Source organism: Anomalospiza imberbis, chromosome 3 (genome assembly GCF_031753505.1).
Source record: "Anomalospiza imberbis isolate Cuckoo-Finch-1a 21T00152 chromosome 3, ASM3175350v1, whole genome shotgun sequence".
Lineage (NCBI taxonomy): Eukaryota > Metazoa > Chordata > Aves > Passeriformes > Viduidae > Anomalospiza > Anomalospiza imberbis.
This window is the reverse complement of record NC_089683.1, coordinates 26,847,393-26,874,661: the sequence shown is the minus strand read 5'-3', so window position 1 is coordinate 26,874,661 and position 27,269 is coordinate 26,847,393. Positions and strand designations below refer to the sequence as shown.

The following is a 27,269-nucleotide window of genomic DNA, read 5'->3' as shown; positions in this document are numbered from 1 at the left end:
AGCAACTGAAATATGAATAGGAATAATAAATCAAATTCAAAGAATATTTTATATTTTAAGAATTGGTTGGAAAACACAACACTGGAAACATTTTCTCCAAAATTGTCCTTATTTCAAGTACCTAAAAAGGAAATTACCAACTATCTGTCAATATACCCATTGTTTATTAAGGAGAAACTTCTGTTTACTGAATTCATTATTTATAATGAAATTGTGCAAATCAGATTGTCTTCAAAACAGCAGGCACTGTTTCTGGCTCCCTATATTTAAAATCAAAATATGATGCTAACTTTAGACTTTTCAAGAAGGAATGCAATTCAAAATACCTTTAACAACATGAGCCTTTTAAACCTAAAATTAGTAATAAAAATGAATATTTTTCAAACTCATTTGAGTAGTCTAGGGGTCTAGATCACATTTCAGAAGATGATAATAAAAAATGCCTTTCAAATATCTCAGACTTTTAAAGAAAGATTAAAAAATGAGAGAAGTGTTGCATACTTACAAGGTAGAAATAATTTAGCACATTTCAACTCCATGCATTGGAGTACAGTGAAATGTCAATGAATTAGTTTTGACTGATTTAGCTGTGAACCAGCAGTGATATAACCATCGGAAAGGTGGGATTTATTAATATACGAGCATCAGCTGCAGATGTGGATGTTCTGGCAATAAGGTGAGTTAGTAAATGCACTGGTTTTGTGTTACTCACTCAGAAATCACTGCAGTGAATTTCTAAATATTCATTAGGGGCCTATACTGTACAATACTATATCCATTTATGTCAATACAATGTTCCCAGCAACTTCAGAGGTGAAAACTGAGACTCTGAATTTCATAATGAATCTACAGAGAGAAAGATGAAATATTAAGACTTTAGAAACAGAAGCAGAAACACAAAACTCAAGGCATAACCTGGAATAAATCATGCCATGGCAGCTGCATAAAACCAACCATGTGGTGATATATAAAAAGGTACCATTTGAGACTATGGTACATCTTGATGTGTTTTCTCCAGGAGTAAATTTGTCCTTATCAATACTGAAGTAATTTCTATGATTAGTAATGCTTCTAAAGTATAGATCATAATGGGCTTTAAAATATTTTAACTCTTTCATATGTGTGTGGCATAACATAAAAATTCATCTCTCCCAACAAAAAACAATTTATGAGATTCCTGTTATTGTCCTTTACCATTTATTCAGCTAAAAGAAATGGAAAATTTGGTATTCCATATAAATATATTAATTTTTTTTTCAGAAACTTTTTAAAAGTTGGTTGTGTAGCATTTGTGAAATATTACATAAAAATATAACGTTGTTAGAAGCCATATCCCGGAAACCTAATTATGGTGACATGGCTGAAATTCTCAGTGTTTTATTGAATGTTCACTAGTATTTACTTCATAAATTCCCTTAACCTTACATTCTTCTTTATCTCTGAAGCTCGATACCAGAGTTTGCACTAACACCCTTTCCAAGTAGTGATAACTACTACTGAGAAAAATTACATCGCAGTGTAATTTTTCTGCTCAGAGGTATGCCTCTAAGCCTTTCATTTCTTATTCTATTTTTGTTCTCTCTGTAGGTCAGGGAAAAGAAATTTCAACCCAGGCTGTTCAATATCATTCAACGTTGATGTCACTTGTCCAACAATCCTCTGTACTAAGGAGACTGTATGTCAACCACAGTTAGCACTTAAAATTTATCAATACCCACTTAAATATTTAAAGATTTTTTTCTTCTTTTCTCTGTATATATTTCAAACACTAGTAAAGAATAGCAAGAAAGCAACAGAAGAGGGACATTAGTAGATGAAACTTACATTATTTGCCTCCTGGGTAGAGTCATGAAGCTGGAATTAGTAGTTTCCAAACATTTTAATACTTGAAGGAAGTATGAACATCTCTTTCACCTTACCTTTGCCATGTGAGATTTGAATACTCCATGACCAACAGTATAAGCAGCAATGGGATCTTCTGTTTCCTTACAGCTACATGTTGCCTGTGGACAGTCCTGAAGGTCGCTGCATGATTGAAGTGGCTGCGGACGGAAACCCTCCTGTACAGCACAGACTTTCCTTCTCACATCGAGCATCTCAGGTGAGCCTGCAAAACATCAAAAGGCAGCTATTTGCTTTGAACATTTCATCAACATATGCACTACAGTTATTTTCAAAGGAGAATAGGTATATTCTATCTTCTCCTAAAGGAGGAAATATAATTCCCCTTCAGATATCATTATATTACTTCCTTTCTTTCTAACAGTTCTTTTTGCATCCAGCAACCACAACATATCCATTAATTTCTTAGTTTATTTGAATCTGAAGCCTCTATTCCTGCCGCACAAAGTCCATAAAAATGACATGGATGCTATGAGAGTTAGAAAAGCATATATTAGCTGCATCATTTACCTAAGTCCAAGGGGTTATTAGAAACAATTAAGATATTATTAAGCAGTAATTCTAGTTACTTTTTAGTTGCAAGCCACACTGTCTAGTGGAGGACAGTTATGAATCACCAGTGATTTAATTTGGTGTCAGTATTTTTGCTAGGACGTGGCTGCTGAATAATATTGTAAAAATATCTGTCTCCATTTTGAAACTGGTATCAAAACACTCATTCTGAATGGACAAGAGGCCAGCTTTCCCAAATCTTGAATTTTTCAGTTATTCTTTGTCTTCATTTTATTGCCTTTGCTATGCATTCTCTCATTGCAAGATTATTTCTGCATGAAGCATTTTTTAATATTTTTAGACAAGAATTTGAACTGTGATTGACAGCTCGCTTTATAAGTGTGTTCACTAGAAGACAGGACAGTTATCTGTAGAGAAGCTAATCTTGATGTGCATCTCACAGCAGGCACTGCTGGTTTGTGAATGAATTTCTTCCCTTGTGTGGTATGTAGTATGAACGTCAAATCCTCATAACTATTACACTTTACAGATCTCCCAGAACCTCTATTTACAAAATGCACAATCAAAGAAAAAAAAGACATTTCTTATCTCTAAGAGGACTAATGAATATCTTCCCATTATTGCCCAAGATAATCCCTTTTACCACTCGGGTTCAAAGTGAAGAAGGATGTTTTCAAATAAATATTTGAAAAGTTAAACATGAGTATTACATAAGTTATTGATATAATGCTATATTAAGCCTTTTATGTTATTAACAAGACTTACAGGAATTCTTTCTTTGTGCCTCCTTAAAATATATTTTGGTTAAGTCAGTTAAATTCAGAACAGGACCTTTATAGAAAGAATGTGCATTATGGTGTAGTAACATGAGCTTGAACATCAAATACATTATGATAAAATCCAGTGATATTAGAAACTGAGCAAAGACTACTGAAGTTGTTCTGTGATACACTGGATCTGCCCCCAAGGTTAGTGCTTTTGTAAAATAAGCCAAATAATAAAGGAGATTGTGCTGCTAGCAGTGTTAAAAACACCATTATTAATCACAGGCACTTTATAATGCAGTCCAATGCTTTGCTTAATTCTTGAAAGAGATTCACAAGCAGAGAGAAAATGTTTGCAAATACTACTTCCAAATCTTTTGTATCACTGCGGTGTTTCATAGCTTTGTTTGAAAGGGGATAAAGTCAAGTGATCTGAAATGAATTCAACAAGTGCAGAGCCAATGTCTAAAGTCAAGTGATCTGAAATGAATTCAAGTGCAGAGCCAATGTCTTTGAATTCCTTTGGTATGAAAAATCTGATTTAATTTTATCCATGCTCTAAAAGAAGTAGGTGTTTTTCCTTTCAGAATGAAAGGCTAAATAGAAGAATATCTGGCAGTATTCACATTCATTGTATCACAAAATTTCACTTGAAATTGTCAGCAACATAGCTTCAGAACTGACAAAAGTAATACTGGAAACAGCAAAGCAAAAATCATATGGATGTGTGAATTCCAGACAAATCAATGGGATGTTTTCCTCCTGTGTCTACTTCTTTACAGGTGTCTGAATATGATAATGAGGGGCCTCTTCACTGTAAGTTACCACCTCACATTTTTTACGTATGCTGTGATAATTTCTGATTCCATTGGTTTATTCCTTCTTGACTTGGGTGGGCTAGGTGCCACCCTCTTTCTGGACTAATGGTATTGAACAAATAAATGCATCACTGTGTGATACAAGTATAATTTTTTTTTCAATTCCTAAGAATTGGCAGGCACTTAGCACATGAACTTAGGAATTATGAAGTCCCATGTCAGAATTCCAGAAACTCAGGAATTAGCTTAAGGAGTGGAATTCAGTGTGTTAAATGAGTCACAGATCATTTATATGTGATGATTAAGGGCTTGAATCCTAGGTCAGGCAACAGAGGAATTACCGTAGTGAATACTAATATAATTTGGTCAGACCCTGTGTGAAAAAGTTGTGATTGTTTCTTTGCAGCTTTATAACGATGTTTTAGGTTTTTGGAAATTTGAAAATTTCCTTTTTTTTTCTCATGTGGGCTTCAGTATAGCAGTCTGTTTTCTGTCACTCATTAAAAAAACGAAAATATTTTTTCTGTATTCCCCTTATCTTGGGATCCCATAGGTCCCAGGTCCTAAAGGAAATGTCTTCAAGTCTACAGCTTCTCCTGTGTTCCTGCACCAAACTTCAGCTGTGAATGTCCAACTCATCATATAGGATGAGGGAATAGATGTAAAAAATTTACCATGTTCACTGTGGTTAGGGCTGGGAGTTCCAATTTGTATTTCAAGGGATGTATGTTGTCTTATTTATTTGAAAATATGAAAACACATTAAACCCCCCTCTTTGTAAGGATTATTAAAAAAAAAAAAAAGAGAAGAACATTTTTTAAAAATAATTGCTTCAGAAAGTATCAGAGTTTTTGGCCATCTTCAAGTAATGATTATTTGCTTTATCAGTACCTATTATTCTGTCATTGTTAACAATAACATCACAAATCACATTTTTTCTGATGAGTCTCTTTTTGTTTCTGCAGATCAACTTTGGATCAATCTTCCTTGGAAAGGTTCCTGTTCATGAGGAGGTTCATCGATGTGCTGGGCAGATATATGGCTATAAAGGATGCATTAGGGATTTTCAAGTTAACCACAAAGAGTTGTTCATCATAGATGAGGCTCTTGAAGGAAGGAATGTTGAGAACTGCAATGTTCCAATATGTGATTATCATCCATGTCACAATGGTGGGACCTGCACTAGGTAAGACCTATTTCTTTACCCATTTTATCATTCATTCTTGATGAAAAATTACTATAAATGTCTCTGTAATGAAATAATTACCAATCTTTTTTCCTGATAAATTCAAATAGAAAATGTGACATCTTCATGCCAGCCAGAGAGATGTTACACTTTATTTGCTTGCATTAAAAATGATAAAAATATAATGACATTGGCCACAGAGGATATATATTTTGTTGAAGCCAGAATTCCATTGCAAACAACCAACCAGATCAGTACTGCTACAAGACTAAATCTGAACCTTTCTATAGACAGTTTGGACAGAAGACACATAAGAGGTGTGCCTCTTTTTCCTAACAACTCAGTATCTTACTCAGTCATGTACCCTCACACACCTTCATAGTGTGCTCCTGGCTGCAAATGTTCATCGCCATGCTATGGAAACACTAAGAAGTGACTTTCTTGTTCACCTTCAGCATATGTGAAAAGATATTGGCAAAGAACCTTTGAAAGCTAAGGTGCATCTTGCTGAAAGAGGAAATGGAGTCTGAAAGAGACATGAGTTAAAAGAACAGAGGATGATGGTTCAGTTGAATGATGGTTCAGTAGGAGCACAGTAACTTTTTAAGCCACAGCAACTTGATTATTAGCTAAGGAACTCAGCATTTAGAAACACCTTTCTGTTTAGAAATGATAGAATTTGTAAACTAGCTGCCAAATTAAAAAAAAAAATAAAAAGAAATTATACTTCAAGGCAAATACTGAACAGAACAGTTTAAAGTTCTTTTGATGTTCTGGGCCACTGTGTGTTTCTTAGATTGAGGAGATCTTGAATAAATTTTTGAGGGACTTCTCTGCCTCTCTTGATTGATATGAACACACGAAGAACACGAAGCAGGTCTTTGATCTCCAAGTCTTGTTTGACTCGAGCACAAATGAAAGCAAGGCAGTTTTATGAAAACATACAATTTGCCTACCAGTCTGCTGAAACTGAGTGTGTACTTTGGAGTAATGAATTTGGTTTTTCTCTGTTGGTGTTTACTGAATCTCTGTCATTCTACTGCTTGGCCTGTCAGCTGCCATTATGGAATACTGTTTCATTTGAATTTGTGTCCTGAATAATTCATGAGGATTGGATTTGTTTCCTGACTTTCTGCTTTCCAGCTGCTGGCCTGGGCCCTTTTCAGAAATGCTTTTGTTTTGAAATAGGTCACTTCTCTTCTGCCCAGAGGCGTCATGGAAGACTGGGCATGTGCAAACCAGGGATAAGTGGCTATGCAATAGCACAGTTTTCCTGATTTTCTACAACAGCCAACTAATTTTCAAGGCTCCAAATCCAAGAATGATTCATTCTAATAAGCAGGAAATCAACAGTCAGCAAGCCTGAATAGATTAATAAGATGCCTCTGACAAAACTCAAACATTAAAAGGAAGTATAAAAGAGATAGAAGCATGGCCCGGTGATCTGGGCAGAGTACAGAGAAAAAAATCCAGCTCCAGAGATATGGAACAAGCCAAAGCCCATCTGGAGATTAATCTGGCAGGGACACGCAGGGCAAAACCAAAGGCTTCTAAAAGGATATCAGCAGCGAAATTAAGACCTAGGAAAATGTAAGGTTGCTGCCAAATGGGGAAAAATTCTGATGACAAAGGATTAAGGAAAGACTGAAGTACCTTCTTTGCCTTAGTCTTTATGGAAAACTGGTCTCCAGGAATCCTATTCCTCTCCTGTAGGAGAAAGTCAGAAGAAAGGAAGATTTAAACTTGGTGGACAAGAATCAGATTAGAGAGTTTTTAAATCAACTGGACATATATCCATGGGACCTGATGGGATTCACACATGAGTGATGAGGCAACTATCTGATGTCATAGCAAGATTTTTGCCAGGTGTTTCCATTATACTGCTTAATGGCAAAAATTTAAAAAAATATATATTTTTCCTTGCATTTAATTCTCCGGGTGCTTGGCAACAAGTTACTAGGTTTGCTTCTGAAAATCTTACATAGCAAATTATTACATAGCAAATATCTCTGAAGTATTACATAGCAAATATCTCTGCCATGTATTTTTAAGGAAGACTGGAGTTTATCAAGTCATATTGCTGAGTATAGAAAGATGTATTTTGTAAGAAACATTTTTTGCAATTGTTCTTAAAATAAATTTACTTGCCTTTTCCCATCATTAGAGTAAAAAAAGTACTACTGTAGTGTTCAGCCTATTAATTACAATGATTATGTAAAAGAAATTTATTTGAAAGGAAACAAATTCTTTGTAATTTTAGTAGAAGAGGACAGGGATTAGAATTTACCTAGTTTTCAGATGCAAAATTTTAGGGTGCAGCTGACCCTCTGTTCTGGTCATTGGTTATGTCAGGTCCTTCCCTGATGTTTGTCAGGACAGGACTTCGCATCAGGCAGGGCATCAGGACAGACCCAGCCCTTGGGCACTGGGGATATCCCTGGGTATAGTGACATGCTGAGGCAGGACTGGGACATCAGTCCACGGGCAGGGGATCAGGATCAAGTTCAGAAAGAGGAACAAGGCCCAGACACAGCTCTAAGTTTTCTAGGCAGGGCAATGGTGACAGAAAAACAGAGCTTCTGCATGTGTAATGGTGACTTGGGAAGGCAGATAATGTAACTCCAAATGTGCCCCGCTTCCTCTTTCTTACCTTCTGTTTCATACCCTGAGCATGATTCCATATGGTCTGGGATATCATTTGGGTCACCTGGGGTCAGCTGTCCTGGCTGTGTCTCCTTCCAACTCCTTGTGCTGCCCCAGCCTCTGCACTGGTGTGGTGGGGTGAGGAGCAGAAAGGCATTGACTGTTATCAACCCAGTGTTCAGCACAAATGTAAAACACAGCCGCACACCAGCCAGCTAATATGTAGACTATTAACTCTATCCCAGCCAAAGCCTGCACAATAGAACAAAAACCATTGGTTTCAAAAGTATTTAAACATATGGTGCATCAGATGAATATTTCAGTAGAAATCTAAATTTTTAATTCTTTACATAGTCATTATGTATGATATTAAAAACCAAAATAGTCTAACTATGCAAATACTCTACTCCTTTAAAAAACGCTTTTTCAAGTTCCCTAGCTCTTTTACAGCACTTTAACTTTATGTTAAGGTAGAATTCCAGATTAATTTCAGAGGGGGAAAATGGCTATTTCGTAAATTTAAGGGTTTGATGCCACATAGTTCTATGGAATTCAAAGCTCATTGGATTTGGATGTGTTTGAAATGGGCATGGAAAGATTAACCTAGGAAGCTCTTAATATTCTGTGTGGCCCCCTGATCTTATGAGCCAGATGTTGCAAACCAAGCTTAGTGTTAATTAAGAAGACACATCTGTGTGTGGGAAATAAACTCACAAAATTACCTCACCAATGATTTGACAATTATGTCAGCCACTACACTAGTAGCAGTTGATTAATGCATTTGTTTTAAATTTTATAAAGACTCAAAAAATGCGAACATACACAAGCTTAGCTTTTATAGTGTAGAATAAAATCTCAAAGTTAATTGCTCCCACAATCATGTTTGCAATGTCTCAAACTATTCTCACAGTGATTATTTGTGCTGTTGTTATTCCCCATGTATTGATGCAGCAGATGGGTCCATTAATGTTAATCAATTAACCAAGACTGAAAAATCAAACTCAATTAGCAATAAATTTCAATAGAGAGACACTTATCTTCAGATTTTGACTGCCATGTATGCTGTAATCAGCAAAAATATAAAAGGAATTTAAATTTTCAATTTTCATCTCCTGACAATATAAGAGACACCTTCTTAGACATGTAGGTCTCATTTGAATAGTACCTTTTTAGCTATAAATAGAAAAATACATATTTTAAAACATACTTCAGAAATTGTCTGTTTTCTGCATTCTGGGAAATCATGCAATTCCTCTTTAGCCTTTAAGAACAGATCACTAAATGAAAATGTTCATCCAAACTCTTTTCATGTTTTCTAAAGTTCATCTGATAACAATTATATCTTTTAGAAAAAAAAATAGAGAATGAGTTCAAGGTTAGGTTAGAATGAGTTCAAGGTTAGGTAAGTACAAGATAATTTTATGGTTGAACTTGGTTAAGTGACAGATTATTTCATGATGTAGATGCTGAGGAGACTAGATGAAGTAAATTAACAAATTTTGTGATGTCCTTTTAGTATATATCTTGAATATTAATTAAACAGTAGAAAGAGTAATGATGAATATGAATTTTTAGGTGAAAAAAGAAAGACCTTTAACTGTAGACCTTAGAGACACTAAAATGTTCTTTTCAAAATTTTTTACATCTCCTTTTTCATTTCAAAGGCTAGTCTTGGTGATCCTTTCCCAGCCATGTGCCAAAAATGCCTTTATGCTTGCTTGTGTCTATAAGCCAAAACTATATGTTATGGTAGGTTTCAGCTGAAAGTATTAATCTAAAGATAAGTTTGTATGCCTTTATTAATTATTTTCTCACATTTTTAGCACAGAGATGCAGTCTGCTTCCAACTTGCAAAACCAGTTTTTTGTGGTTTTTGACCTAAAGATAGAATTGTTACCCTAGAATACGCAGGTTCCTTCAAACTAAGGAACACTGAAGCATTTCTCCGAAACTAGCAAGAGTATGGCAGGTCAAATTTTTAGGATTGCTCATGGATTTTCTCTCACTGCTTTAGAAGTAGGTGTTTTGGGGTACAAAACGTACCAGCTAGTCATAAATAACAAAATTTATCATATATCAAGAGACATTTTATAGGTGCATTTTGTAGACTAAAAGACTCAGGCCAACATATTATCTAGAATATCAGTTTTTTGGGGTTTTTACCAATCTAAATCTTATTTAACATCCATATCAAGTTCAGAATTAATACTTCAAGTTCCACCATATTCAGGTTTTGCAAAAAGATAAACCAAGGGATTAAAATTCATCTTAGTTGATGTTCAAATGAAGAAAATTTCCAGATGGGGGTTGTTTACCCTCACAACTTTTCAGAAATTGCAACAAATGCAACAAATGCACTTATGCGTGCTGATTTGTATGAAGAAGATAACCTGCTTCCTTTTAAAGGGGTGCTTTCTAGGCAGATCTCTCAATACCAAAGATACTCACATTTTACAACTCCAGAAATGGATGTGGTGATGATGATGATGGTGATGATGATAATTCATGCTTACACATGCCATTATTTTGGAAGACTAGCTGGGAGACTTGATTTTTTGGGGTCCTGCTCTTTTTATGAGATTAGATATTTTAGGGGGAGTTTGGTACTTATGAAAGAGATTAATTTTTGGAAATCTATTGCCTTTTTCTATTACTTACTTAAAATTTGATTTTAAAGAAGAAAATAATTAATTTAAATTTATTTCCAAGCTGTTTCTTTTTTCTGGAAGAGAGATTGTTCATCCTTTTAGATTTCTCATAATCTTTGGAAAAATTAATGCCATTCTTAGAAGGAAAAAAAAATAGTATTGAGGAGGCTGAAAGATAATTCCATAATGACCAAAAATCCTGTTGGATGTGTGTTTGTTGCATCATATTCTCACAAGAAAGTCAAATAAGCAAAAAAAAAATCTAATTTTCCTAACACTAAATGTTAACAGGTAGAAAAATCATTTACCTTGGCTGATCTTTCTGGTAGAAGGAATTAATTTGGCTTAAGTCCCTTATAAAAACTCTGCACAATTTTTTTCTGGATAAAATCTGTATTTCTCCTACATTATATTTTCTTAAATAAGAACAGAAAACTAAATTTTAATGCCTTCTAGCCCTTGAAGATTAGACAGTTACTTGTTCTAATCTACAATTTTGTTAGGATATATGTTTCAAGACTGAATTAATTTAACAAGATGTGTCTCACTCATGGCATCAGAAATAGATTCCCATTTTATCATATTTAATTTCTTGGGCATTATATTCCTCAGATAATAGTAGTAGGGAGGAAAGATTTGACAAAGAAATCAAAGCCATGTTCCATTAAGCTGACCAAATTAAGTGATGTTTTAGATTTTGAACAAAACATCTGTGAGACTTCAGGGAATTTTATGATGATAATTAATAGGAACACAGCAAAATATAGAATCATAAATTTTGTTGGATATACTAGTATTGAACTGATATTCTTTTCAAATAAGCATTTTTAAAATATGGAACTTCTTTACTAGTGATCAAAATGAGGTACTCTCTTTTTAATTTGTTTGCTTCAGAACATAATTTTATCTTAGAAATATTGTGGGAATAACAAATTCTGGCAATTGAAAAACAATAAAAACAAGCAAATTAGAAAAAGTGATATTCAAACCATAAAGCATTCTGCTTCTAATTTAGGCGGTATTGTAGTGATTTTGTTAAAAACGTTTATGGGAAAATAAAATTTTTATGTTCTCAGATCCACAGATTTAGTATCTGATTATTGTGAAAAGTGACACACTGAAAAAAGTGCACGTAAGAAAATCAAGAATCAAAAATATATAGGGCTTCAAATTCCTGACTCTTTAGATAATGTGCAGCCTGTGCACAAAATTTTTTACACACCATGTTATAGATCATCTCTATTGAATTTTACTTAAATCAGAGAAGCTACCATTGCTAAAATTTTAGTAGGGATATTGAAATACCAGTAAATGCCATTATTATACCAGTCATCTTGGAATGTTTTGGATGAATGCCTAGAAATTCTATGTAGCATTATTTCTGTGAATTTCAGCACAACCAAATCAGCATTTCTGATAGCTTTAATTCCAAAAGGGATGTCTAGTTTGAAGCTTCAAAATACAACATAGCAGCAAAATTAATGGAATACTTTTCCAAGGTAAGTGAGATGTTTAAGCATAAGTAGAAATATTCAAAGCACTATTCATATAAATTTCTCCAATTGTGAGTAGAAGTAGTGTGCAGATTCTTAGGAAGAATTTCATTTCACTCTGAATCCTGACAAATAGTAGAGCTCAGACTGCTGGCTATAAGGTGCATCATGTAGTATATGTATGAAAACTAACTAGAGTATCATATTCATTGTAGTAATGGTTTTCCAAAATTCCACATAGATAATCCTTTCAGTATAAATTTTTCTGAAAACCCAGTCTCAGAGAGTGGTGGTGAGAGACTGAGTTACACCCAGTTGTCAGCCAGTCACTAGTGAGGCTCCCCAAGACTCAGTGTTGGGCCCGGTGCTGTTTAATATCTGTATTGATGATCTGGATGAGGTGATGGTGTGCATCCTCAGTAAATTCACAGTCATCTTCAAGCTGGGTGGGAGTGTTGATCTGTTGAAGTCAGGAAGACTGTGCGAAGGCACCTGGACAGGCTGGATCAATGGGCCAAGGCAAATTTTGTGAGGTTCAATAACACCAAGAGTCAGGTCCAACACTTGGGTCACAACAACCCCATGCAGAGCTCCAGGCTTGGAGCAGAATGGATGGAAAGCTGCCCAGAAGAGGGATGCCTGGGAATGCCGGTTGACAGCAGATGAACATGAGTAAGTGTGTGCCCAGGTGGCCAAGAAGGCCAATGGCATCCTGGCCTGTATCAACAATAGTGTGGCCAGCAGGACCAGGGCAGTGATTGTCCCCCTGTACTCAGTATTGGTGAAGCCGCATCTCAAATCCTGTGTGCATTTTTGAGCCCTCCTTATAAGAAAGACTCTGAGGTGCTGGAGTGTGTCCAGAGAAGGGCAGTGGAGGTGGAGTTGTCCAGCCTTGAGAAAACTAGTCTCAGCGGGGATGTTATTGCTCTGTACAGTAACCAGAAAGTAGGTTGCAACAAGGTGAGTGTTTCCTTCTTCTCCCAATTAATAAGTGACAGAACTAGAGGAAATGGCCTCAGGTTGCAGCAGGGGAGATTTAGGTTGGATATTAAGGGGAAAAAATTAAGCAAAAAGTTTATATATTGAAACACACAGGAAAGTGGTCAAACCACCAGATAATCTGCAGTATCTGTAATATATGTCAGAACATTTCTTCCTTTGCTGCTGACCTAACATGCAGACCTACTTACTAGTTATAGACTTCTACACTTCAGGTACTGAAAATTACAGACAGGGAACCACTAGTGTAGTTGATGGAGGTTGAACAGGTGAGAACTTTGTTGTATTGTGTATTTATATCTTTGTAACAGTTCTGTAATGGTTTGCCCCTTCACCCCCCATTTTCTCCCAATGGTTCCACCCTGAGCTCTCCTGCCCCTCCTCCAATGCCACCCCTCCCTGGTGCCTTGTCCATCACGCAGCTCCTAATCCCACCCTCCCAAAATCTGCCACAAGACACAGGGGAGTGTCCCCCGCTGCTGACTGTGCCTCTGCCAGGCAGGCGAAGCCAGGGGGCTTCAAAGGTAGCACAGCGGCAGAACTTCATTGTTCTGAAACCTTGTTTGGGAGCTTATCACTGAAAGAAAACAATGAGGTTTATCAAAGGTTCCATAACAGAACAGGTTTTGATTATGCTTTAGAGAAGCTTTCTTTGCCTTTGGTATTTTGTAAGCTTCGAGGAACATGCTTAGTATTCAAACAGAATTTGAGAAGTCTGGATATGGAGTATCATCTTGATATAGAATGTTATCATGACACCAGATTTGGTTTTGTACTTTATTTCTTTCTCAGAAAGCACTTATTTAACTTTTCCTTTTAGAAATATAAAAATTGTTTGTTTGGGTTTTTTTTTTTTAATGGCAAACCATGTTTTTTTGATTTAATAAAACAAGCCAACTTTGTGATCATCTGAAAAGACAAATATAAATATTGGTACCGTGGTAGTCATGAGAATTACATGCTTCATGCATATAATGAATTTAGATTAGGTGTCTTTTAAGTAGCCAAACCTAGGTAAAGGACAACTTTTAGGAAGGAGAAAGACAGAATTAGAGGAGACATTCTGCCAAAAGATCCATAAGTGTCCAGCTGACGATTCAAAGGCAAAGGTTACCCCACTAGTAAATCACTTTTTTCTCGGAGCCCATTGGAATGGGCCAATACCCAAGGTGCATATACTGCCTTCCTCCTTCCTCACAATGGGCTCCAGTTATCCAGTTATATCTGGTTATATATTAGTATAATAGTCTTCTTGCATGTTGTGAAGAAGGGACCCTTTTTTTTTTTTTGGGGGGGGGAAGACTTACTGAAGTTGTGTATTACTTTGAAGTGAAGGGGAACATAGAAGATCAATACGTTATTTTATTCTCAAAATATACAGAGATTTAAGAATTACTGGGTGTCCTGCTAGAAAATTAGTATATCCCTCTTCAGGAAAAACTGTCTTAGATAAAAAATATGTATGAAACAACCACTTTTGAAGACTGGTTTTCTGAAATATGTATCTTTGGAAATATGAAGGTAAAAGGACCCTAGAACAACAAAAATCCTTTTGTCTTTTACCAGGACCTCTCTCAGGTTACTTCACAGTAGAAGAGGTCAGAACAAGGCCTGGGTCATTAGTTTCCTCCATAATTAGTGGAGACATCTAGCATTGTGGTATAGTAGCTGTGGAACAATAAAAATCACTACACCACTGCACCTTGAAAGCTGATTTCATTACCATGATGATAATATGGGATATATATTTCATATATATGATGTGATTGTCATATGAGTTTTTGGACATCCTACTCATGTCTGTACCTAGAATACTTCAGTACTTTAATGGATACTTTGCTTTGCTGTGTACTGAAAAGGACACATATGTGCTAGCAGGTTTTCACATTCATGAATATGTTGTAATAGACATGAAATCAGGTTCTAAAAAATTCCAGTGGGAGTAAGCACCTCAGGGATCCCGCAAGGCGAAAATCCCAGATGGAAGCCAGTTACTCAGAGGCAGAAGTTTTCAAACTGCCAGTCATAAGGGCTCCACAGGCAAGCTGGCCCAGTCCATTGGCTGGGGTGTGATGGTGAATCATCGTTCTGGAGAGAGAGCAGACACTTTCTTTACTGATCTAGTAGTGGGTCTCTGCACTGGTCAGATCAAAACTGGTGCTCCGTGATCTTCCGAGCGTCTGGCCAAGTACAACCAGCTGCTGGGAACTGAGGAGGAGTTCAGCAGCAAGGCTCGCTTTGCTGGCAGGAACATTCAGGAACCCTCATGTGCACTAAGTGTGGATGAGTCACCTCTGTTCTGGTTCAGCACTCATCATCGACTTGGACCACAATTATCATTTCAGTGACGGTTCTTTACATTAGACTTCTCTTTCTACATTCCCCAGCAAATTTTCTCAGGATTGCAGAGGGATGTATAAGCCTTCAGTTTCAGAAGCTCTGGTCATGACATCACTTTTCTGTTTCCAAACAGCCTTTGAAGCTATTAATAGAATGTGAAGTTTTATTATTGAATCACCATGTCATGAGCTTGCTGTAATCATGAGGAATTTGTGAAGTGTGTGATATATATCTGTATGAAAACACAGATACAAACACATGTGGCTATGTATGCACTCAAACAAATTATATGCTGACTATAGCTGTGCTGTATGTATTGTTCCATTCTCCAAAATCATCCTGTCTTCATTATACTTTTGGGGTTTACAATATATTTTTGGTGAGGGTGCTAAGGGTGATTTTTTAAATTTCGTATCTCACCCCAATTGCAAAGACAAAGACACTGAAAAAATAGGTAAAATCCCAAAAATACACATTAACTGGAGTACATTGGGAGTGAATTCTATCAATTGAATATAAATGAACAGTGTTTATTCAAGATGCGTGAGTGCTGTCCTGCAAATAAAATACTTTTTTTTTTCTATATTTCTCAGTGACAATCTTAGCAATTAGAATCATAGAATAAGTAAGGTTGGAAAAGACCTCCAATATCATCTTGTCAAACCTTTGACCAATATCCACCTTGTCAACTAGATCATTGAACTAAGTGCCATCTGCAGTTATTTCCTGAAATAGAGGTGATAGAGGTGGTGGCTCTACCACTTCCCTGGGCTGTCTATTCTAGTGCTTAACCACCTTTTTATTCAGTGAAGAAATTCTTCCTGACGTCCAACTTGAAACTCTTCTGACATAGCTTAAGGCCATCTCATCTTGTCACTTGCTACCTGTAAGATGAGCCTGACCCCGACCAGACCACAGCCTCCTTTAGGAAGCTGTAAGGAGGAATAAGGTTTCCCTGAGCCTTCATTTCGCCAGGATCAGCAACCCCAGCTACCACAGCTGGTCTTCCTGTGATTTACTCTCTAGACCAATTCTTCACCAGCTCAGTTGTCCTTCTCTGGACATACTCCAGCACCTCAATGTCCTTCTTGTATAGAGGGAGGGTCCCAGAACTGAGCAGAGCACTCAAGGTGCAGCTTCACCAGTGCCAAGTACAGGGGGAAAATCACTGTCCTGGTCCTGCTGGCCACATTGTTGCTGATCCAGATCAGGATGCTATTGGCCTTTTTGGCTGCCTGGCCACACTGCTGGCTCCCATTCACAGCTTTATTTTTTTTTTCTGGATTATTCATATCATGAGGTCTGGAAAAGACAAAGGAAAATACACAGAAATAAGCTAGAGAATGGTATATCATCAATAACAGAGGTGTTCAATCTAAACAAATTCTTCACAGCAAGGGGGTTTGAGTTACAAATGGTTATCATTTTGAGCACAAGTCTTAAAACAAAACATGAAGACTACTATCTGTAGCCTGAATAATATCCATTAATTATTATTTTTTGCAGTAGAACATAATGTGTTAGTATAGCATGATTATATTTCAGTTGTCAGATTTTCCCAATAATTCATTCATTTTTCCATTCTGTAAACCATTTCCAGAAATAGTGCATTATATTTCTTGGTTGGAACCTAAGCATGGTAGTCATTAGCCCAGACTTAAGCACTTTTCTGGATACCTTCAGGGATTAATTATGGACATCACATCTTACCAAAATATTCAGAGATTGATTTAAATCCCAAAATTCACACTAAGCTCATTTTCATCATGTTATCATTTTGTGCAAGCCAGACTTTTTCTTCTTTGCATTCATTAGTATTCAGGATATTGTTACATGGATCAGCGTCACTACCTGGAAAAAAATACTAATGTAGTGAAGAGAACAAACTGTTTAGAAAAACCTAGGGTAAATTGAACAGAAAATCATTTGCAGTTAAGAACCATTAACAAATAAATTGTGTATTGTAAAGGGGATTACCTTTTTTAAACTCTTTTTAGCTTTTCCTCAAGTAGATTTCATGGAGAAATTTAAGTGAAAATTTGCCAAATGGTTGGAATCTCCTTCAGGCACACAGTTCATAAGGTGGTTTTACTCCAAATTTTATGATACATTTAGAGCTGTTAATTTAATACATTCTTTTTTCTTCTCAGGTTATGCCTAATAGAAACATATTCTCCTGTTATCCAAAAAATGGTATTTAAAAAAAAACAACAACAACAAAAAATCCTCCCTGGTGATTAATACCAAACCTGTAAATTAGGCAGAAGGTCTAAATGCCCCCACTCCCCAGCTTGGAAAATACACAGAAAAAGAGTTACAAACAATTTCCTTTTCCTGATGCTTTCTCTAGGTTTCTGATTCAGTCAGTACAATTCTTATACTCTCATCTTCCCTGGGGTGAAATTTGCCTACTTAAGATTCACTTAAACCGTGAAGCACAGCTGAAGTGGGACACAGGACACAGTAAACAGCTTGTTGCTTTGTCACTGTTTCAGGGATGATAGAGCCAGAATGCAATATATAAATATGCAGTAAGTTAAAAGTAGCCACTCATATTTAAAATCCTGCTGCAGTCTTTAAGTATCATTACTATTTCCCTGCTTTAAAGGGCAATGAGGTAGACAAACTGTTTCACAGATACCTATTTAATTGTTGGGCATTAAAAGTCTTTGAGTGGACAAACATTTTCAACATTGATATGCAACTTTAGTATGTATACCTAAACTGCAATGAAAAAGACAAAGCAATCAGGAGTTTATTTTATTAGCTTTGCAAGTGTTGAGACTCAGCATCCAGATTTATAAGGTGGTAGTTATGCCAGCTCAAAATTCAAGGCTGAATTCTAACGTCAGTTTTCAGCTTCAGCAAATGCTCTCTGGGTCCTGCTGTGATTCACTTAATAGCAAGGACGAGTGAATTCCATCTGTAGGAGAGCATGTTTTACATAGAAGCTACTGCAAGGCAACAGTCAATACTGAGATGGAGCAGGATTCAATATCCAGACACTTTATTTATGGACAGTTGCTTGTTTGTGTTCAATCAAATTTTTAAAGCTAGGGTGGTGATTTAAGAGCAGATGTAGAGTTATAACACTCAGTTTTAGAATGAGAGGATGTTTGTTTTGTACTTTGATAGCAAAATGATGTGATTTAATATGAGCAAGATAGTATTTGTGGTTAAGAACTAATCTTGCTAGGTGCAGAATATGTAAAAAATGGAATTTGAAATGGACATATTTTTTTTTATCTGCCTTCTAATATACTTAAACCATCAATTTTTTATGGGTAAATATTTGAGTAGTGGCAAAACCAGTTGGGTATTATTATATCTTTATAATATGTATATAGGAGAAAATATGTTTATAAGGTGTATTCATGGGCAAATTGGTATACATGCATATATATTTTTTTCATCAGTATGCTTTTGCCCATATTTTTGGCTGGGCTGTTTTTAGTATGGATTGGGCAGTTCCTAATTCCTAGATATTTAAATTGACAAGTACTTTCAGTAAGCTAGACTTGATGATAACTTGGGCAACATACGTGTATTTTTCATATCCTTGACACTGATTGCATATTTATTTCTATCAAGTAACACTGCAAAGCCAGGTTCATGTGCAATTAGCTTTCCTTATACCAGAACACTGCAACCTGAGCCACAAGCCCCAAAAAACAGAGCATCACAAGGCCACTCACCACAGAATGCTCCAACTTACAAAAATAAAATTTAATATAAAATGAGAAACTTTTTTTTTTTTTTGTGTCAAATCTCATCTTTATGCTCTGGAGACATTTGATTATACAATTATACACAAAATTATGTCCAAGGGCCTGTGTATGCAAAATAACACTTTTCTGCAGAAAAAAAAAAAAATAAAAGCAAAGCAAAATTGAAAAAGACCCAAAAAACAAATCAACAAACAAAATCTTAAGTAAACGAGTGCTTCATAAACTGCTTTTCTTGCCAGGAAAATCCTGCAATCCCTGGCTGTGAAAAATCCTTATTACCATATTTTGTTCTGCCGCCTCTTGAGTGAAACTCTGCTCCGTGTCTCTGGGCTGGTTTAGGCTTTCACCAGGCTCTGAGAGAGAAGCGCTGTGGGCTGCTGCCACCTACAGCTGAGTGCCACTGACTCCCTGCCGGGGAAACGGACCCAGCACTAAAGCCCCTCTGGACAAAAAGCAGTAGATCACAGATGTGAGCTGAAGGAAGACTCTGCAGAGCTGGTAATAATTCGGTTTTGCCAGCTCTTTATGACATTTAAATAAAACTAGGGGTGCAGAGAAAGTAAATCCCCCAGTAGCGTATTCAAGCAATTTGCTTCTCATAAAAGCATCTTCCTACTGGCAATATCTTGCAGAAATAAATTTCATAGAGAGGAGGAAAAAACTCAGCTTCTGACAAACCTTGTGTCAGTTGACATTTGAAACGCTCTGAGATTTACCAGAAAGAAAAAAAAAAAAAGAAAAAAGAAAAAAAAAAAAAAAAAGGAAAGAAAGATTATACTCTCTTGGGGTATATTTAGTCACTGTGATTTGTGTGTTGCAAATATTTGAAGATGCTTAGAATGTTGTCCCCTATAACTTCCTTCCCTCCTCCCCTTGCATGTATATATCTCCATCTGTTAAAACAAAAAACAAAACAAAATCACACTCTAGATTAAAACCTCAGGAGAGAAGGAATAATAGTGCCCAGTGGTGTGCCATTTTCTGTGACTGCTCCAACACTTATTGTTATGAGTTTTATTGCAGTATTTTTTAAATAAGAAAATTTTTGGTTTCTTCCATCTAAACATTATTCTGTTCTGCTTAACCTAGTAAATATTGGCAAGACAAACTCTGTGTGCATGGGAAGGATGGGAAATTGTTGCTTGTTTCCATTCAAGTATATCCTCTTTTTCACTACTTCTGTGGTATCTGAAGGTTTTTCCCTGTGCTGATTTCATTTCACTTTCTATGCAACAATGAAGAAGAGTGCTCTATGTCTACCGATCAGGCTACTTCACTCTTATAAAGGATTTCTTATGCAGATAGTCCCAGTGAGATGTAGCAAATTATGTACTTTAGGAGAAATGCTGTATTCATGGAAGAATTCTTTCATAGTGAGGTGTGTAAGCACATAGGCAAGAGCCTGCACTGCACTGTAACTTTATTTTCATTTGCAGTGCAGAAAACAGACTTTTTAATCTTGCATTTATAATATTGTAGTTAGGCTTGAGACCTGGTTTTCATTTCTGAAAGCTGAATGGCCATAAGAATAAACTGCAGGAACACATTATGTTATTAAAAAAATAAAATCAACATAGTCCAGCCATGCTTCATTATCCAGCCTGCTTTTTGTTTGAGCTAATTTATGCCTGCAATCAGCATTTCTTGAGAAAGCTTACCTTTCTTTAAACAGGAATTATGCATTGATATCTGAGTAACAGAGGTTGATATTCTTTCAGGCAGCATCACCAATTATCTTTCTTGACAGAAGATGTTAAGAGCATATTCATCTCCATCTAAATACTTTATTAGTTAATAGTTAGTAATTGTACACTTCTGTGTTTACATATAAAGGAGTTTAATCTTCTGATGCAGAATTGGGCTGTAACTCTGCTGGCTGAAAAAGCAGAAAAATTAAATTCTGTTCTGGTTTTACATCTGAGATTACACCATTTCAGGGTACTGAGATTTCTTTGCCTTATGTGGAGTTACTCTGATTTATACTACTGAAATGAAAATCTAATCAAGCCCCACACCTGGATACATTCAACAATTTTTGTTCACCCAGAATAACTTTGGATTGTATTGAACTGCATTATAGAACTGAACAGAAAACAACAGGAGGGAGATCTGAAAAACAGCGTCTCAATTAGAAACTAGTAAAAGTTCCTGAGGTGTTTTTTGCATTGCCACACTTGGCTTGATTGTCCTCAGAAATCAAAGAAGAACCTGCAGTCAGAATAATGCATAAAAATGTCTTGAACTTTTAAAGTGGTTTCTGTGGATCGAACGTAAAGAGTTGGGGTAGAGGGGGATACCACCAAAACCATTGCAGTCCTGTTGATTGAAAATGTGTTCAACTTTAATTATTCCTTTCAGAGAAGTATAGCCATCTAGAAGATGACAGACAGGGTGGTACAACAAGAGAAGGAAAACAAAGCAATAAAGTACAATTTGACTGCTATATTACTTCTCTATAGGACAGAAATTGCTGTGGTTTCACTAGCTTGCTGCTACAGGTATGTGTGTGATACCAGTGGATGTCAACATAGTGAAACCAGGAAAAAGAGAAATCCACTTGCCTCCCACTTCTGGAACAAAGAAAATGGAAAAACCTGCTCTACCTCTAGTGATGGCAGTCATTGTTAAATGTATGTGCTGCTGAGAAGTCTGAGAATTCATCCTTTGGAAAAAAAGAAGTCTTTTCACCATGAGATGACACCCTTACTGTAGAGTGGCTAAGGGATTCATGCAGGCCTGATGAATAACAGCAGGGATAGGCTGTAAGCTGTAAACTAATATCAAGCCACTTCTGTCACATTTGTCTTTCAATATTTTAGGCATTAGCATGTATTTAATGTAGCTGAAGTACAATGCTTTGATGTGCTCCTTAGAGCCCACTGTTGGCTGAATACATTCTAGCTCATGATTAAGAAATCCAGTATTTTTATGCTCCAGCTTGAAATGGCTTCTGAATAAGTGTAGTGCAAAGAGGGCAATTGCAAATAAACATTCTCAGTTCTCCCTCTTTAGGAAGGAACACATACAGGAGTATAAAATTGCTCTGTTTTCCCAATCTGACTTAATAATTTAATAATGGTAATTTAATCAATATTATGTCCCAAAGCCACATCAATATGTACAAGAATCCAGCACCTCAAGGATATGTTACTGAGACGAGACTTACTTGATTCAATTATTTATAATGATAGTGTGTCAATAATCCTGATTTTTTCATGAATTATTAACATTTTCCGTCCTCACTATCTTCCTGCTTTCTGGAATAAGTTAATTATTACAAAGCTTTTGGCTATTACAGTGATCTTTAGCACAGAGAGTTGATACAATGATAGCATTCCGGAAGTGTCACAACACTCTTCCTAGAACAATTTTCCAATTAAAGCATTTAAATATAGGAAGATAATTTCCTTCCCACTCTGCCTGCTTGGGTAAAGAAATATATATTAACAAATGAAATAGTTTTGTTTGGCTTATTTTATCCTACAGAAGTGACAATGACAGTTTTTTTCTTTCATCTGTGAACATTTTACTTTTTCCTACTAGCAGTCACCATAGCTACTGGCAAATAGCATTGCATTTGCCTGATTCTCTCTGGTTTGACTACAGTTTTTTTTCAAGGAAAAAAAAATAATGTGGCTTGATTGTTTTCAGAGAACAGAAATTTTATGTAATAACCAATTAGTTCTGTCTGAAAAGTCATAGTGTCTGAAAAAGGGAGGGCTTTCCTTTATTCTACAGAGAATGTCTCTGTGAACCTTTGCATCTGGTTTTAGACACCTGAATGCTTCAAAGATTCTCTCCCATTAAGTGCTTTCATCTGTGTTTGACTCAGCTGGAAACAAATTTGCCACAATACAATATTAATAATTATTTGGATGTCAACATTTGCAATTTTTTCTGTCTCCATCTATTTTCTCAATTTAGACAAACTTTAAGTTGTCTCAGGCAGTAATTCAGATCGCTTGCTTTCAACAACTTCCTAGCTCCAAGTGGTGTGTAAAATTAGCTGGTACTTTCATTTTGACTTATGGATTTTCCTAAATGCATAAGCACAACAATCTATGCATGTTCAGAATTATACAGTATAAGAAGCTAGATGCAGGCTATACTGGCAGTTCTTTTTCTATCTTCAAATTTTCACAGGTATTCTTCACAGAGGAAAGCTGCTAAATTGATGTAGTTTAAATTCAAATAAAAGTATTTATTGATTTATTAATGGTGTATAATTATTAATTTATTAATGAAGAGAGACCATAAGTGAACTAAGAATTCAGGATGCCACTGCAATCAGCAATGCCACTGATAAACCACAATATCAGACACTGCAGAATGTTAATAAACACCTAAAAATGTCCATGAAACTTTCTATAGTTATTTATATACACCCACGCACAGGGTGTGCACACCCAGTCCCTCACAGGCAGTGTGGATTTTGCAAACACTGAGAAGGGTGGAAATGTGGATACTGAGCATGTCAGGACAAGGGGGAATGGCCTTAATCCTCAGTAGAGTATGTGTAGGTTATATATTAAGAAAAAAATTCTTTACAATTAGAGTGGTGAGGTCCTGAAACAGAAAAGCTGTGGATGTCCCACCCCTGAAAGTCCTCAAGGCTAGGCTGGATGGAGCTCTGAGCAACCTGGGCTAGCGAAAGGTTGCTCTAAGGTCCAACCCACGTCATTCTATGATTCTAAATCTTTCTCTGGTAGTACTTTTCTGCTAATTTGACTGTTGAACATAGGTGAATTATTTACTTGGTCTAGCTCTGTATTTTTCAGACCACTTTAGTCAAAATTGGGAATTCCCAGCCATTTTGACGGTGTAGTGAGGGAATCAATGTTTTAGCAGGTCATTTGCACCATACAAAACATCAGAAGCAAGGCATCTTGGTAATATTTGAAGTATTATCAGTTTTAAAGTACTATCTCCCTGATTGGACAACTATTAAAAAAAAAAAAAAAAAAAAAAGAATTGCATTTAACACTTAACAATCAGTAGAGGAGCTGCAAGAATTGCTTTTGGGCATTAAAATGAGTATGTATAGGATCAAATTTTATAAATAAATGTGATCATTAGAGCACATTGTTTAAAAATAACTTTGAAGGAGATTTTTTTAAAGAATTCTGTGGCATTGCATATAGTGTAAGGGTGCAATAAACTACCACAAGAAGGACCAGAGAAACATAGTCTGACATATCAAAATATGTATGCATAGCTGCAGAGAGCATGCAGAAAATGATAATTTAACATTTCTAAGACAAACTGTAGCCAAATACACTTGCATAAGCATTATTATTTAAGGTATCTGTCATATTTGTTTTCCCAATTAGATACACACATAGAGTTCAAAAATAAAGGTGTCCCATAAACTTGCCCTTGTCTGGTATAAATTTCCAGTTCTAGATGAACTCATTCAAAGCTCTGACAAGTAATGCTGGCAGTGCCTGTTCAAGCTGTCTGTTCCACTTCTGTATTGGATGAAGGACTATATGCCTGTGCCTCATCACCCATTTTGGCATCTTAGTGAGAGCCAGGTGGATTTGTATTAAGGTACTGAGCTATGAAGAGAAGCAATCGAACCATGGTTACCCATTCTGTCCTACAGATTGTCCTGAGGTGGTGTTGCCTCCAATAGGGGATGGTACTGACACCGAGAGGTTCAGACTCCTGGCCAATTTGACTGATAATGAAGTACATGAAAGCCAGAGATCAGAGAAGCAGAACAGTAATTTACCTTCCCTTGTAGTTGTTTAGGTTTTTTGCTAGATTTAGTGGAGTTTTTTGCTAAGGATTTTTTAAATATTATTTTTGTTTGAGCCATAGCATATCTGTAAAATGCTTTCAGTCCTTTTAATTGTTCCAACATAATTTGTGCTTTCTGACGCATTTGCAGCAAGAAGGTATTGACTGGAAATATTTGCAGTCAGTGAAACTCACTAATGTACCTCTGTCTTTCCTGAGATGGAGCAGTGTCCCTCTTCTCTCGAGGCAGTTGGTATAGCCAAGGGTTTAACCTTCTGATGATGCATCACTTTTCATTCTTCTTTCAGACTTAATACAATTCAGCATCACATTTAAAAGCTGAGGTTTTGTGTCTGCTATGAAATATTTCGTCTGCCTTGCTGGTTTTCCTTCTTTCTGATAATAACTTTTAATTATTTTCATGTAAAATGTGAAGAAGGGTGTCATATGTGTATGGTCTGGTATTCTTTCATATAATGTGAAAAACTGAGAGTAGCAGATATAAAATTAAATACTATTCTAATCTACATGTCTGTGGTGTTCCACTCCTGAGAGGAAGGGAGCACTCAAGATTTGTGAATGCTGTGGTTGAAAAGGAACAAATGCCAGAGGGTCAAAAACAAAAAAACCTTACTAAGTTTTATTAGTAAATTATACACATCATGGAAATTGGAATAAGTTTGTCCCTTATCTTCTAGTAGTAATAGAAATAAAATATTTTTTTTAAAAGGGGAAAGACAGAGGCAGAGTAAAGGATATCACTGATCCTGGGTCCAGCATCAATCTGGCCAACAAGGTGTCTACAGTCCAGGGGGTGCCACCAGGGTTTTTTATAGATAAGTTTTCCCTACTCTGAGGCTACAATTCTCACATTCCATGCAACTGAGTTATCATGCACACATTCTTCTACACATACCAGGAATGTTATTCACTAGACCAGGTTGCTCAGAGCCCCATCCAATCTGGCCTGAAACATTTCTGGGGATGGGATATCCACAGCCTCACTGGACAACCTATTTTAGTGCTTCACCATCCTCTGAGTAAGGAATTTCTTCCTGACATCTAATCTAAACCTGCCCTCTTTCAGTTTTGAGCCACTGCCCCTTGTCCTTGTCACTATTTGCCCATGTAAAAAGACCCTTTCCCTCCTTTTCATAGGTCTCCTTAATGTACAGGAAGGCCACAGTGAGGTCTCCCCAAAGCCTTTTCTTCTCCAGGCTGAACAACATCAACTGTCTCAACCTGTCATTGTGGGCGAAGTATTCTCCACTGGTCATCTTTGTGGTCTCCTCTGGATCCACTCCAGCAGGTCATATCTTTCTTGTGTTGAGGACCCCAGAATTGGACACAGCAATCCTGAGGGCAGAGGAGAGGGGCAGAATCCCCTCCCATTACCTGCTAGCCACTCCTCTTTTGATGCAGCCCAGGATGTCATTGGCCTTCTGGGCTGTGACCACACACTGTTGGCTTATGTCCAACTTTTCATACATGAGAGCTCCCAATTCCTTCTCCACTGGTCTGTTCACATGCAGCTCTTCTCCCAGGCTGTACTCATGTCTGGAATTATCCCGACCCAGGTGCAGCACCTTGCACTTGGCCTTGTTGAACTTCATGAGGTTCCCAGTTCTCACTGTGTCACTGATAAAGACACTGAAGAGCACTAGTCCCAAGACAGAGCCCTGAGGGACATCGCTCCTCACGAGCCTCCACCTTGACACAGAGCTTTTGACCACAACTCCAGTGTGGTCATACAGGTCATCTGTAGACTCTGTAGACTCTGGTTGCATCTATCTTGCTAGTCCATACCTACTAAACAGATCACACATCAAATCCATTTCTCTCTAATTTGGAGATAAGGATGATCTCAAAGACCTTAAAGAACTCTAAACAGATGTCATCTGTCAGTCTTCCCTTGTCAACTGTTGCTATCACTCTTCCATGGAAGGACACCCAATTGGTCAGGTACTATTTGCCCTAAAGGCATCCTGGCTGCCTTGAGTCACATCCTTGTCTTTTCTGTGCCAAGAATATTCTAAATATTCTTGGAAATCATGAATAAGACAGATATAATGCTAAATGATTTCTGCCATTGTTTTGAAACATTAATGAGATTTTTTTTTTTTACATAGTCATCAAGGATTCATGGCACTGCATAGAGTATGCATCTATAAATATGTAGAACAAGGTCAAACTTTAGCTTCGGACCCAAGGACAATAAACCAGAAAATAAATATTAAAGTAAAAATGAAGTTGGACATTCAAGTTTTAACTGGCTTGTCTGAGTTTATAGAAAGAAGTGCCATACCCTTTCTGTAGAAGCAGCAATATGATAAGAATAGCAATTTTTTGGCAGTTGCAGCTATGCAGCAAATGTCTTCCTGAGCTTCTTGTGGAGAATATTTTTCCTTTAAAAGCCCAGAGGGAAAGACATATCATATAGCAGAAATATGTCAAGGAGGAATTATCTGGAAACTATTAGACCAAGATGCAGTG

At 36.6% G+C, this 27,269-nt stretch overlaps 1 protein-coding gene across 1 annotated transcript in view; it reads left to right on the top strand.

Moving 5' to 3' along the window:
- The window catches only part of EYS (eyes shut homolog), an 809,794-nt gene that overhangs the window by 693,386 nt on the left and 89,139 nt on the right, over positions 1 to 27,269 (top strand). The window contains exons 40-41 of the mRNA XM_068183727.1: positions 1,993 to 2,101; positions 4,963 to 5,183. Of these exons, the coding sequence (XP_068039828.1) occupies positions 1,993 to 2,101; positions 4,963 to 5,183 (330 nt within the window). The remainder of the gene's footprint in view (positions 1 to 1,992; positions 2,102 to 4,962; positions 5,184 to 27,269) is intronic.